At 34.9% G+C, this 14,732-nt stretch overlaps 1 protein-coding gene across 3 annotated transcripts; it reads left to right on the top strand.

Annotated features, from left to right (window-relative positions):
• The first annotated feature begins 1,313 nt into the window (after window positions 1–1,313).
• On the top strand, window positions 1,314–13,094 carry LOC114731438 (uncharacterized). 3 transcript variants are annotated; one of them, XM_028918605.1, is made up of 24 exons: window positions 1,314–1,508; window positions 1,576–1,676; window positions 1,828–2,038; window positions 2,194–2,275; window positions 2,966–3,248; window positions 3,867–3,965; window positions 4,062–4,202; window positions 4,573–4,746; window positions 5,436–5,638; window positions 5,754–5,897; window positions 5,969–6,057; window positions 6,636–6,783; window positions 6,926–6,969; window positions 8,273–8,328; window positions 8,900–9,063; window positions 9,879–10,066; window positions 10,741–10,795; window positions 10,891–10,963; window positions 11,454–11,555; window positions 11,666–11,762; window positions 11,847–11,939; window positions 12,045–12,283; window positions 12,399–12,539; window positions 12,905–13,094. In XM_028918605.1, the coding sequence occupies exons 1-24, from the start codon at window positions 1,343–1,345 to the stop codon at window positions 13,085–13,087; spliced, it is 3,276 nt and encodes a 1,091-aa protein (XP_028774438.1). In that variant the 5' UTR covers window positions 1,314–1,342; the 3' UTR covers window positions 13,088–13,094. The 3 variants fall into 3 exon arrangements, with proteins under 3 accessions (XP_028774438.1, XP_028774436.1, XP_028774437.1); XM_028918603.1 differs by having other exon boundaries at window positions 6,923–6,969; XM_028918604.1 differs by having other exon boundaries at window positions 3,867–3,969; window positions 4,066–4,202; window positions 6,923–6,969.
• The last annotated feature ends 1,638 nt before the right edge of the window (window positions 13,095–14,732 follow it).

Below are 14,732 nucleotides of genomic sequence, written 5' to 3'. Positions count from 1 at the left end.
AACTAATTTGAATAGATTAATTATATTAGTTAAATTAGTTAATATAATATTTTCTTTAAATACTCTAAACATCTTCCTTAATTCTTTTCCGTACTCTTATGCTTAATTATTGTTAGGAGAATATTAATGGGATTAATTTGAGAAAAATTGATAAACTTATGAAATAAGTCTTATATATAGGAGTGTTATCAACTCTCTAATTATATCTTATATTAATGATAAGAACAGTATTAAGATAATTTTATATTAAATGTCTAAAAACATGAAATTAACAGGGCTAATATAGTATCACCTATGGTCCTTAATATAAAAGCTAGTTTGACTTCAATTTAATTTTAAAATTCCAATCCAATTTTTCTCTCATATTTATCTATTTTTCTAAAATCATTATTGTAATAGTTGCATAGATTAAATGTTCCATTAAATGATAGTTCTAAGTAATACACATGATATGATAGTTTTAACTAATACAAATGATTAATAAGAGTATTCTAAAAAAAATACTCATCCGATACTTAATATAGGACCCAATTATTGAGTTGATTTTGGTCCTAAATATAAGATCCATTTATCATATTTATCAATTTTCTCTAAATTACCCTTATGGATACTCCCTCAACCATAATCAAGTAAAAGAGGAAGAGTGGGTATTAAGAAAGATGATTATAATATTTTAGGAAAAACGTGTCACATTTCTTATAATTAACTAACTTACCTAACTTCCTTAATCTAATCAAATTAGTAAAATGGGTCTTATATTAAGGACCGGAGGAGTACTATTTATTATAAATAATTAACTTAACAAATTTTCTTAATTTATTCAAATTAGTTAAGTAATTTTTATATTAAAAATTAAAAACAACATTTAGTTTCTCAAATTTATCTCCATTTTAATTTCGTTCTGCCTAAATAGTACTCCCTCCGTTCCTTATTATAAGAAACAAATAACCGAAATACGTTGATAAAAAAAACAGTTAAAATTAGTTAAGAACAATTAATGTGTAAAAAGTATAATTTTTTTCCAAAACTGCCCTCATTAATAAAGAGAGAGAACATGAGAGAGAACAATTAAATTATTAAAAGACAGAGAAGTGGGAGGGAGGAAGAGTGTGAGTTGAAGATAATAAATATTGGTAAAATAGTAAATCAACACAAAAAAGTAGAGACAACTTGTAAGTGTCTCTTATATATAAGAATATGCTATAAGTATCAAATGTCTCTTATAATAAAGAACTGAGGGAGTACAAGTCTTTATTAAAGTAAGGAAATAAAAGCCCAATTCGCGGGCAGTGCCGTTGGAGGCAGACCCGCCAAAGCCCTAGGAGTGAAACTGTCATTCACGATGGAAGGATGTACGGAGGATTTACTATGGCAGTCGGAGCCGGAATCGGAATCTGTTGTGTCCGTGACGCTCGCGCGTGCCGTGAGTACTCTGCTCTGTGCTCGACCCAAAAAGCTCCAGGACGCTATTTTCCGCCTTTCCTCACTGACCCAAAGACCCTCAATCGGTACTTTTTCAAGCACTGAGAGCTTGTTACTTTATTGCTTCTCCCTCACTGATTTTCATTCTTCCAGGTTCATTGGAGGAGTCGCTATGGTTCTTGCACAAGTATGTAACGGATGCTGCTGAGAAGGAGGATTCATTCGACCAAGTTCTCGTTCCCATGATCGAAAATGTACTCAATTTCTGATACGTTTTTTAGATTGAAGTCGCTATTCTTTTCAAGTTTTTCAACTTCAGAGTTTCTAGAAGCTCTGTTATAGTATTATGTCATTAATCCGAATCGCACTCATAATTATGTTTTATATTCTGTATATGGATGGTAGTCATTGAACTCCAAAGACTCTAAGCGTGGTGGCCAAGCCGTGATACTGATAAACTGGCTCTATCAAGATGAGTTGCTTTTTGAACCTTTGACGAAAGGCCTTGCTAACATCATTACAAGGAAGAATGATCGTTATTTACTGTTTGGATGGTGTGTACTTGTGCGGTCTCTTGTGGACTACGATAATACTATTAGTCAATCTCCTTTTAGTGGTAAGTTTTTAATTCCGTTTTGATAATAACTTACGGAGCAGAAAATCATTTTGAGATGTTAAGAGGAGGCTTCTTTCTTTATTATTATTACTTTCTGGGTTCATGATTAATATTTGCTTCTCCATGTTGGATATTAATGGATTTCTGGATGGCAGGGATAAGGGATAGGTACAATGGGTTAATAAAGATAATCTCCACCTGCCTGCCACATCTGGCCGTCATTGTTTCTCAAGGAAGGTAATTTCACGTCTAATAAGTCTTGTCCTAGGTTCTGGCCAAAGGAGTCTCTAAGGTATTCAATGGCTTCTCAAAGAATTAATGTAAATTGAAGGAATCACGGAAATGTTATTTAGTGGTTGATTTTGTGCATATGTGGTACTATTGCATTTCTATAATCATAACAGGTTTTTGCACCATATCTCATTATGTTAGATTTCTATTATTATTTAACTCATCTACATGTCTTGCACTCTAAATCTAAGCATCTACTTAGGACCATATTAATACATTTCACTCTTTCCCCTCGTCACCACATTTCCGTTAAATATGTTGCTTGATATCAGTGCATTTAGTCCCTGCTAAGTTCTATGTGGCTATGAAACTTGAACATGGGGGACAAAACTCAAGTTTTGTCCATATAAGCATCCTGCTAAGAGAAAATTATATCGGTTAGAAATTAGAAAGGATCAACAAACAAGTGATACAATATTATTCTGTTCTTAATTTTGCTCAGCTGATCCTCTCCATGGATTTGCTGTTGTCATATGCTATCCTCTATTTTCACTAAAGCCCACTATCTCTCTTAAATAATTTCAAGCTTTTCTGCCTCTTGCCCCCTTTTCTGGCCAAGCACCTGTATGTTCCCTTTTCATTCTTGATTCTGTGATTCCTTTTATTTTTTCATCATTTGATCTCTGGTTTCTGCAGTACTTTGCAGGATGGGTTTGAGTTGCCATCTCGTCTTGGAGTGTCTGCTGCTGATTGCTTTCTGGCCCTTACAGAAGCATTAACCAAAATGGCTGAGTCTCAACGTAACAAGTTGAAATCAGATGCAGGAGCAGCATGTCAGCCGATTACTTTGGTTCCATCCACTGGTGACAAGAAAGTGAAATTAGCTTCTAAATCTTTGACAATGTCTGATACAGGAAGGGATTATTTTTTGTTGCATCATTTGGATGGGATGATTTGTTTGGTGCAGAGGCTGCTTGCTGTACGTGACCTTTTTATTCTCATCTAATATCAACGTTTTATGCATGCCATTTGCATGGCTATAGCTGAGTTACTCTTGGGTGAATCTCTCTCTTGGAGTTTATAATATTCATAATTTTTAGGTATGATATTTAAAGAGGAAGATGATTGTGAGAGTGACCAGTGGAAAGAAAGCAAATTGTTTTACTAAACATAACATTAGAAAATGAGCGGAGGTAGCAATTTCAGTCGTATTTTGTATACAGTGAAGATTTAGGAGTTAAATTACTTTCATATCTTGTAATCTCATTTAATTTAATGTCATATTGATCTTCCTGAATAAGTGTAGTTTAACCAATTATTGTAATTTGCTCATTCTTGATTAGTGAGCTACCGATACTGATATCCTATTTACACAGATAATGTGATGGATTTGTGTTTTTGTGTTTCTGAAAAATTTTAAGACGGGTCTTGGACTTGTGAATTTGCATTTTAAATGCAAGAGGTAGTGTGTGTTATCAATTTATTCACTATTTATTTGTCTAACTTCGTTGAAACCGAACATGTGCATGGTTGAAGCTGTGTCCTATGATCTTCTATGGAGCCTTATTTTCTCCTCCTCTTAAAATATTCACTGTAGTGGAGCCAAAAAAGTCGATTTTTACATGCCAAAGGGTTGGAGCAAGTTCTTAAATGGTTTGAAGATATAAAAAATCACTACTGCTCCTTACAATATAAGGCAGGTTCTGCGCCCTATGCGTGATTCTTGTTTAATTTTATGTCTAGTTCTTCACTGGATATTTTATGAACTTTGATTTTCTTGGACTAAATGAAGACAGATTCTAATGTTCTCAAGACTGGAGATTTGCTACTCTCTTCTTGCTGGAAGCACTATAGCAGGCTATTATACTTGGAAGACCAGAAATTTCCGCAGCATTACAAGGAGCTTCTAGACCAGTATCTGTCTGGGATTCAGGTTATTCTGTAGATGTTCGCTATATATGTTTTGAAATAATTTGAAGCGATAACTTTCCAGTTTACCTCATATTCAAATATCTTGCTATTTCTGTTTGATTCTTCCAAGAGATTATTTTTCGTGGTGATTTCATCTTTGTTAGCAAAAGAGAATACATACCCACTACTTGTCATATCCCAAGTGAGTAGGATTTTTTATTTCATATTTGTGGCATATGGTGCCTGATATTGGGTACAAGTAGATTTATTGTTTTGAGTTGATTATAAATATTTTGATTGATTATGAATACAATATCTGAAATGGTAATTTGTTATTTCATGCATGGCATTTGTTGGAGTTGTTTTGTTGCTGATATCCTAAAATCATGCAGTATTACATGGACAACCATTCTAGTGGGCTCGCTGACAAGAAAGATAGTGAAGTGGAGACCAGAAGGTTTTTCTTGAATTGTTTATGCCTACTATTGGGACGTCTAGATAGCAAGAAATTTGAAAGCATAGTGTTAGAACGTGGGATGGATATATCACGGGTTCTTGTACCACAGGTACCTAAATCAGAGGTCTCCTCGAAGGCCTCTGTACAGCTATATGATCTGGCAACTGTTTTTCCATGTACTTGCCCAGTAATCAAAATTTGCGCCTAGTCTGGAATTATTACAAGAATCTCAACGTAGTAACTAGGACGCTATACCTTTGGAGAATTATTCTTTTATTTGCATGATGTTGTCATTGTTATAACCTGGATGCAGTTATAGAGTCCTTGGTATCTGGAAGAAAGATGAATGCTCACTTTAGCAGTGTTATAGGCTGTTGACACTGATGGAATCCAAAATCTTCCACAATAACTAATATTGCTAGTTCTCCTGTCATCCTATGATGTAGTTTTAGTATGCTAATGTGGTTTAGTTGCACAAGTCCCAAGATAAACTGGCATTCAAATATGTTAATTGTACGCAGCTGGCAAAGGTATATCTGGCATGACGATCCTGCTATCAACTTATTTGAATGATATTCTGGTTCAAAAGGTTGCTATGCTGCCATTTGAAAAAGGAATCCTGGTCTAGTACTTGTGACTGATGATATGGATGCTGCCATTTGATATGAATGTATACTGTTTTATGACATATTGATATAGATTGAATGTTTGCTTTTTATCTTGCTTTTCTGTATAATCATGCTCTTGAAACTAAATCTGATACCATATTGGTTGTTACTTCTCTCTCTTTTCCTGTAGCTGACTTCTACTAATGAAGACATTATCGATGGGGTGGTTTCAATCTTCAAGGCTATCATCTTGAAGCCAAATCACTCAACTGGAGGCACACATATTAAGAGTAGTCAAGTGGACGCTGTAATGCCTTTCTTGCTCCATCTTCTAGATGAGCAGGAAGGTACAGCAAGAGCTGTAGTTAAATTGATAGCAGAATACTGCTCAAAGTATTCACTCTATTCTTTTTCATATGATGCTAGGAAGGATAACTCTCTAAATCAACGATCTTTATTTTAAATTTAGTAATTTCTTTACTCATTGATTTACTTTATGATCCACCAGGAGCAAAGATGATAAATGCCTTAAAGAAGTTTTAAAGCGTCTTTCATCTGGAAATATTTCACAGAGAAGAAATGCCATTGATGTTATATCAGAAGTGATTGATATATCAACAGATTCACGGAAGTCTTGTCTACTTTCTGCTTGGTATGATTGCACTGGCAGCTATTAGAATTTTGAGGAGTTTGTATTTTAATCTGTTCATGTGATTATTTCAGGCAAGATGTAGCCAACAACTTGCTGGAGGGGCTTGGAGATGAAGACATTCTGATTCGGGAGCAGGCTTGCAAATTACTTCCAGCTTTAGGTTAGTCCTAAAACTGAATGGTGTGCCTATGCACTTGATTATGCATATGCATGTGTGCGTGCGGAGGGGGGAGGGGGAGAAAGGGACTTGAGCAGTGGAAACAGTAATTATCTGTCCTTCTGGGTTGTTTGGGTTGCGAAATGTTATCTATCAGGGTCATACTTGTAATCTTCTGCACCAAATAGCTCAGGATTTCATGTTGAATTGGTTCTTAGTATTGGGCTACTTTTTCTTTTTCCTATTACCTTGTTATCTTCCCTCTTCCCTAATGCTTAATAGTTCTCTAATGTTTGATTTTACTCCAATGCTCCTCTGTGCTTAATTTTCACATGCGACATGAATCATTCTTGCAGGTATATATTTAAGCATTAATATAATCATGTTGATTTGATCCTTTCCTGCATTATGGGTTCTGATAATGTGTTACACAACTAAATGATTCAGCATGTCTCAATATTTATGATGTGCTGCATGTGATTTTGACCCATATAGGTCTGATTCTGGATCACTGTTTTCTTTTTCAACAATTCTATTATTATGATTAGTGGCGCCTATGAGTTGCTGAAATACTTCTGCAGACCCTTCATTGCACTTGCCGACATTGGTCAGGCTTGTTTACTCTCCAGTTGAGAGGGTACAATCATCTGCTACTGATGCCCTTATTAGGGTCCTGAAATTTCACAACCAGAGAAACGATGCCCTATTTTTAATGCTAGACTGCCTTAGGTATTCTTCTCCTCCCCCTTCCTGTTTTCTTCAACTTTTCCGTTAAAATTGCAGTGGTCAACTTACAAAGCCAAAAATTTTGTAGCATTTATATGTTATTGTTTTTCTAGTTTTAAGTTTTACCTCCTCATCCTTACAGCAGCATCAGCCAAAGCGTAGATCTTCCAGAGGCAGAAGAAAGTAAAGGTGCATTCTTTCTTTCATTTTCTCGGCCTCACATTTTGACAGCCCATTACTGAGCTTGTTTTGCTTATGTCTGCATAGATGTTTGTTCAAATTATCGTAGTTGCTGAAATGGCTGAATAAAAGATGATGACATTGACCTGATATTGTACATAATTATTGTAATTCCATATTCAGATTGGTGGAAATGATGATACTATTACGTTGTATGTTGATGTCTGTTAATCCTTGCTTATATATGTAAATCAGTGCATGTATGTGTCTCTGTTTATCATGTATGTATATGAGTGTTCTTAAAACTAGACTCGTTTTTGAGCTAGTTGAGGCATTGGTTCAAATTTAATTGTTTGGTCTATGGTCGAATCATGGTCAAATAGGGTCATAATTAAATTAATGTTTTAATTTATAATATTTTGATTATTATATTACATATGGGAAATTCAAAGCAAATCTATTGTTAGAGGTTTTTTTTTTGGGTTATTTTATCACTTTTGTGGCTTATATTCCCCGTATATTTTTTAAAATCACATTTCTTTATTATATATAGATCACACACTATTTATGTACAAGTAGAGAGAGCCATCCTAAGTAGGCCAATAAATGCATTTAAAAAACATCCCAAACCTAAAGGCAGTGATCTCCTAAGATTCTATCTTAACCATAGGGTTAACTAATAAACACACGGATTAAAATAATTACAGAGAAAGGCTCCTAGTCTCTTACAATATATTGATAAGTTGGTGCGCCCTATCTGGCCTTTGTTGTCTTCTTTTGTGGCAAGAAAGTAGAGGATGATGACGAGAAAGAAGAATGAGAAGAAAATGGTGTTGATATGTAAGATAGAAGTAGGGAATCGAAAGGGAAAAAGTGTCCCTTCTAGATATAAGAGTGAAGTTGGAAGGGGGGGGGGTACAAAAGAGCAAGGAAGGCAGGGGGGTAAGAACCATGCTAATTGATGGCCTCAAGTGATGAGCTTTTTGCACAGGCCCATACTCCCCCCCCCCCCCACCGGGGGCCAAAAAAAGGAGGTGTGGTATTTACAGTTTTTAATCTGCATACCTGTCTTTGACTGGTTCTGAGCAGTTTTTTGATTGAACCGGCTTGTCTTGTTTCATTATAATAGCATTGAGATGTATCTGTGTGTCATGTTATAGCTGCAGACCTCACCATTTCTTTTGCCTTGAACTTTATGGCTATAAAATTGAGCAATTGATCTAAGTTACGCGCTTTAGTCTTCTGTTATTTTCTGTTTTGTCGCCAGGAACACAGCAACCATTTAATTCTCATGCTTTTTTATTGCTAGCAGGACCAAAGTTGGACACTGACCGAGTACTCAGGCTCACTCCAGAGTGGTCTAAAAGTGTAAGATTGATAATGAAATTACATATATGGCTCTATAATGGCTATGTCAAACCATTTTTTACAATGTGCATTGTAAGAGCATGATCAACAAATAGGTGACCAATATTGATTTATCATCTTGTACTTTACTTTTGAGTCAGTGTGTTCCATTTGTTTAGACATGCATAAGTATTCATATCTACGCAGAATGTATAGAAACTCAATACTTAATGAGTAGTCATTCACTGTGTTGATAAAGCCCTATTAAGTGTAACAAACTTACTTTAGGAGAAGTTGATATTTGAGCTTGACTCCCATTTTGGCTTGGTTTGCAATTATTTTGCTGGCTTGTTATGTATCTCTGAATTGCTAGATCTGCAAATGCAAGTGCAACTGTATTATGGAAGTTGATAACTTTAATATACTTAAGTTCTCAGGAATGTGATAATAATTCCTACACACACACTGTGGCTCAGTATTAGTTTTTTTTGGGTCCTAAGCAGTTTTATATTATCTTGTCTTTGTAATTTGCATTTTCAGTTGATAAGATTGTTCGAATAAATGTACCTTAAGATGTTATGTGTTTCAACAGGTTCGAGACTGGAATTTCTTGGTTGGACCATTGATAGACAAGATGTTTGCAGATCCCTCAAATGCAGTTATTGTCAGATTCTTGAGTTATATAAGTGAAAATCTGTCTGATGCTACTGATTTAGTCTTGCATCAGGTTTTGCTGCATGTGAGAGGACAGAAGGAGTGAGTATACGGACTAATAATTTAACTCTTATATATAATATATATATTTTTGCTTGCCCGTAATTGATCTTGAGCACATAATCTTCAGCACCAGAGAGCCACCTGTGTGACCTTGAGTTATCGCTGTGATGCCCTGATCAGATGCTTAATAAGAGCTATGTTTACTTGTTAAGCCTGGTTGGTGTGATTTTATTGAAAAGGAGCAATTGAATAATTAACAGTACCTAGGGTGGTGTCTCAAAGTCAAGGCTATTGGCAGAATTTTACTTCAATTGCAAATGAGACTGAAAGTTGTCATCAGTATCCCCTTTGGAAGAAAGCTGACAAGAAAGTCTGAACAGCTGTGTTTTAGGGCAACTGTATTGTGAACTCGACTTTCATTTTGCATGAATAACCTTAAATTTGATACCTACTTTCTTATGTGGTTGGTTTTTGAAGCCCTGCTTGTTAGTTGGATTTTCATTTTAATCTTATACATCTATCTGAAGAGCATAATATTCACGTTATTAAATGAATCAGAGTTGTTTGTCTCAAGTATTAACATTCTGATCATGTAATGGTTACGCACTGGTTTATGATGATCCTATATAGAATTTTTTTGCACAAGGAAAACAATTTCAGACGGCATAGAGTATAGTTTTCTCATTTATAGCTATACAGATTCTGCATTTGGATAGTGAAAATGTAAAATAGTGTATGTCTGTATGTGCTTGACATTATGTTAGGCAAGTCATTGTCAAATAAGGTTAGACCCAAAGTTGTGCTTTTATGGTGGTATTAATTCCTTGCCCTAAACAGTCTCCTCTTTGTTGCAGAGTTGATGAAAGTTTGTTATCAAGGTGGGTGAATAGAACCTATACCAATGATGAGTTTGTAGAAATGCAGCAATCTTTGTTTGAGCACCTTTGCCCATTGCTTATCATTAAGATGCTTCCACTGAAGGCTTTTAATGACCGCAATTCATCACTTATGTATGGGAATCTACGTCAAGACATAGTGCCTGGTATTTTTTTTTGGGCTTAAAGCATCTTCATCTGTTTTCATCATACTCCTGTGTCAATTTTTTTATATGTTTGAATAATTTTAGATCATATCTTTTATGTATCCGTCAATTGTTATTAGCTTGTTCTGTTCTCATTATACTAAAGCTCAATTTATCTAATCTTTTAGCAGTGTGCTAGTTGACTGAAGACGCAGAAACCATTTTTAGTTCCTCTCTTCTTGCTTAACCAAAATTTGAACATAAAGCTTATCTGGCCCAGTGGTTCCTCTTTATTTTGATCTTACGAGTTCTCCCATTTGAAATCTGATCTCCAATAACTGTGATTGAATGCTGTGCTAATTTTTTATAATCTCCATAGATGGATGAATTGTTGATTGCTTAATGCTACCCCTCTCACTTCTTAGTTTGGAAGTTCTCTTCCTTTTGCTTAATGTTCCCGGATGCATCTGATTAGATTATTTACTTGCAGCTATTATATTATTTTGGTAGGAAATAATTCAAGTAGAAGACGATATAATTCTTTTCTTTTCTTTCTTTTTCTTTTTGGCGTGTGTGTCTGTTTGACTGGAGGTTGAGTTTTCCCCTTTTTCTTCGCATATTCATTTTTCTTGTGGAGTTATTAGAAGACTTGATTTATTTATTTGATTTTTTTTACTCATTTGATGTAAATTTAGGGACCAGGGACATTGAGGTTGGTTATGAGTGTATTGCTGCTCTGCTTCTCAGCAGGTTCGTTCTTGAACCTAGCGTTCATCTTACTCCAGTAATTATGTAAAAACTTGATATTCTCCCTTTTATTTTGATCTTTTATCTAATTGTTTTAGGGCATTTTGTGACTTTGAGTTTGAAGATGTTCGGAAGCTTGCTGCTGAGCTTTGTGGACGCATTCACCCCCAAGTAATCAGAAATGACTTTTTTCATAAAATAGATTATAAGATTCAAATTTTGGGAAGGCATTAGTAATTTATACCTGAGAAATTTCCTCTCCCCTGCCCGTGGGGGAAAAAGAAAAGAAAGCTGCCATTTATTAAATATTTTGTTTGCAATTGTTATTAGATTTATAATTATCATAATAAAAACGGTTTTAGTTGAATCTGATTTCTGATAGGTTTTGACTATATGAAGCATTGAGTAAATCTTTGGTATTGCCCTACCGGGTATGGCCGTATGGGTACATCTTGGGTTTCCTGAAATATGTACCTTCTATGTTTTCAATCTTTGACCTTTGGTTGTGAGTCAGTGTTGATGCAGGGGTGTTGGGAGGGTATGGGTATATTTCTAACTGAGATTTTGGGTTTACCATGTTTACTTTAGCAGCTGTGTTGCTTATCTTAATTCTGTACAATTCTGGGAAAATACTAACATGTACGAGTCATTTTGTTCACAGGTATTATTCCCAGTTCTCTGCTCCAAGTTAGAGCAGGCTGTCGATGCTAAAAATATACTGAAGATAAAGGCTTGTTTACTTTCAATCTGTACATCGCTTATGGTAACTAACTGCTATCGCAAATGGTGCATTATCATGTTCTGCTTTGGTCAAGTCTGATTCAGTTTATGGTAAAATCGATTCCAAATCACTTGGTTTCTTTGGGTTTATAGGTCAGAGGTTGGGAGTCTTTTTCTCATCCTACTATGTTCATTATTAAAAAGATGATTGAAACAGTGTTGTTGTGGCCAAGTCTTGATGCTGATTCAGGTCAGCAACCATGTAGTTTCTAAGTTGTTCTTGCATGTTTCCCTTCATTTCAAACTATTTTTTACGGTCATGATTTTCCCACAGTTTCAAAAGCACAACATGGATGCATTGATTGTCTAGCACTAATGTTATGTGCTGATCTACAAGCTGAGGAATCAATTAGAAACCATGTCTCTGGTAAGACTATGGCTTTTGAGAAGGAACGATGTATTGATATGAATTTTATTTTAGTTTATGCAAAGAACTTTTGCCAAAAAATGTGACTTCTACTCAAATATGTAGGTTCTGCATTAAGGTTTTCTGTTGGCACTTATGTGATCGGTCATCTCATACATGACAAGAAGGATCTTAATCCAGCTTCTGAGTTGGATAATGACAACTATGCATCTGCAGCTGCTGTTCCTCTCCCTTTTCGTTTGTGCATGGCTAATGTTCTTATTAGTGCTTGTCAGAAGGTCCCAAAATCTTGCACTAATCAATTTGCAGCACTTGTTCTTCCGCCTCTCCTTCATTCTGTCGAGGTATTTTCACATATTTACTATTATTATATGATGATATATGCGAGTAGCATGGAGTACTCATTGAAATTTTTCCTTCATATCTGCTTGTTTCACGAAATTGGTATGTTTTGAACAGTCTAAAATGAAGTCAGAGGTTAGAGCAGCGTGCATCCAGGTCTTATTTTCTGCAGTCTATCATCTAGGACCGGCAGTTCTTCCTTATGCATCTCAGCTTTTCAAAGTCTCACTGAGATTTCTGAGAAATGAATCGGAGAAGGTATTATTACTCTAGTCTCTTGATAATGTGGTTTATTCACCCGTTGCTATTATCGTGCTTCATGTATCAGGTACATTGGTTGTGCTTGGTGTCTATGAGTTGTGGCAAGAGAGTTTGTAGCGCAAATAATATGTTTCTGAACATTTATTATTGATTCTATTGTTATTCACACTAGTAAAATATTATGATCTTCATTTGTCCATTTGTTCCACACCTTTTCCCCTTGTGTATATATTTCTTCAATTACCTATACCATGCAAACTAATCTGTAATCAGACAGTCGATAATATTATGATAGTCCTGATTTTTCAAGTTGTCGTTATGTTTACAAACATGCTTTCTAATGCATTATGAAATTTCAACAGGAAAGAATGGTAGGTGCGAAGCTAATGGCAGCTCTCATGGCCAGTGAAGATGTAATTTTGGAAAGCATATCAGGGGGACTATTGGAAGCAAGGTCTGTGCTCTCAACGATATCGTTATCAGATCCTTCACCTGAGATACGACAGCTATGCAGAAAGTTGTTATCGTGCATATCTTCTACCTAGATTTACAGAAGAACGGCGGTACTGCTTGTCTTTTCCTTATCCTATATGATTATTTCTTCTCTTCTCTTTTCTTTTCTTTTCTTTTTTTTGTTTAATGTATTATAGTTATCTGATATCCTGCACTGCCGGGTCAATTTGAGCACTTGTTCAATTGACGTAATTCACCAGTGTACATGCTAATGAAAAATCTTTTAAAGAGCTAGGCTTGGTAGACAATTTCAGAATTTAGGATTCAGGGTGTTAAGGTTTTGCGTTGTAAATTTAGGGAACTTGTGGTTATTTGTAATTAATAGGTAGAAAATTGAGGTTAATTTTTTTTTCAAAAATACCTTGACCATTTAATGATTAGAACTTAATGTGCAGAAATAAAAATTTCCTAAATGAGGACAAATTAATGTGAAAAAGGAGAAAAGGTAATCTTATATTTAAAATTAAACTAACCCTCATAAGTAAAACAACTTATATTTAGGACGAATGTCAACGTGATTAACAATTAATTAAAAAAAAAACTTATATGTATAACTGAAACTTATATATACATGCATATGATATTACCACGTTGGTTTTACACAATTAATTAAAAAAAAACTTGTATGTATATATGCACATATATGATATGATCAGGTTGATCTTGCACAATTTTTTTTAAAATAATTAATAAATCTTATGTTTAAAGAGTTATCGCTACATCAGTATTTTGATGAACTGGTAGAGCATACAAGGGTATTAACTAGATTTTAGAATTTTGGCTTTTGGTTGGCGGGAAAAAACGAATCATGGTTTTTGCCCGGAACATGAAAACACGAGTGAAAGCCTAATGGCCAATCTCGTTTGTGAAAAGTCTTCTATAAGTAGAAAGGTCTGTGTTCAATCTGTTTATAATTTCTGATAAATTGTGCATGTTTTTCTAATTAAAAAAGCAAGTTAGTAAAATATACTAGTTTATGCCAAATTGATTATGGTTGACCTTAGCAGTAATTTTTTAAAAAAAAATTGTAATTTTTAGGCAGAACTCATTTCATCTCAGATGCTTACATCATACATCACAAATTCACTTGATTTATTTGAAGTCATGAGAAACTGATTTTGACTGAGAGTGAAATTTCATTTTGCTTTTCACAACTATTATATTTCTTAAATTAATTTTAAATAAAGTCATCTGCTCAATTGAATTCCTTACCTCGAATTATATTATTAGGAATTTATGCAAAAAATAATTTATATGTAAAGAATGCATAAGCCTGGTGATCAGGCCTTGGTATTGGATCAAAGCGTCTCCCAACTCCCAGAAGTTTGCACCAGGGCGAAATAATGGGGGAAAAACCCACTAAACCTTGCTGTTTCATTTTCATGCGTATCCCTGGGACTTAAAAGCTCATTTAATTGATGAGCCTTCCCCACAACTATTCTTTTTCACTTTGCATTCTACGTTTCTCAATTGAATTTTAATTTTCTGGTCCAAAAAAAAAATTGAATTTTAATTTAATTATTGCATTGCACCAAATCCAACAAATCTTTTTTCAGCTCTTCTCTTCACACCCACCCGCCTGCCTCCTATTCATTACTCGCAGGACCCCATTATCTCTACTTGGCACAATCTCATCCTTGTACTTGTACCCAGCATCATTCACCCTCTTGTCAAAAA

The sequence above is a fragment of the Neltuma alba genome, unplaced genomic scaffold, assembly GCF_004799145.2.
Source record: "Neltuma alba isolate B1F8T4 unplaced genomic scaffold, ASM479914v2 tig00012833_pilon, whole genome shotgun sequence".
NCBI lineage: Eukaryota > Viridiplantae > Streptophyta > Magnoliopsida > Fabales > Fabaceae > Neltuma > Neltuma alba.
Note: the sequence above shows the minus strand (reverse complement) of the source record. Positions and strands in the feature narration are given on the sequence as shown.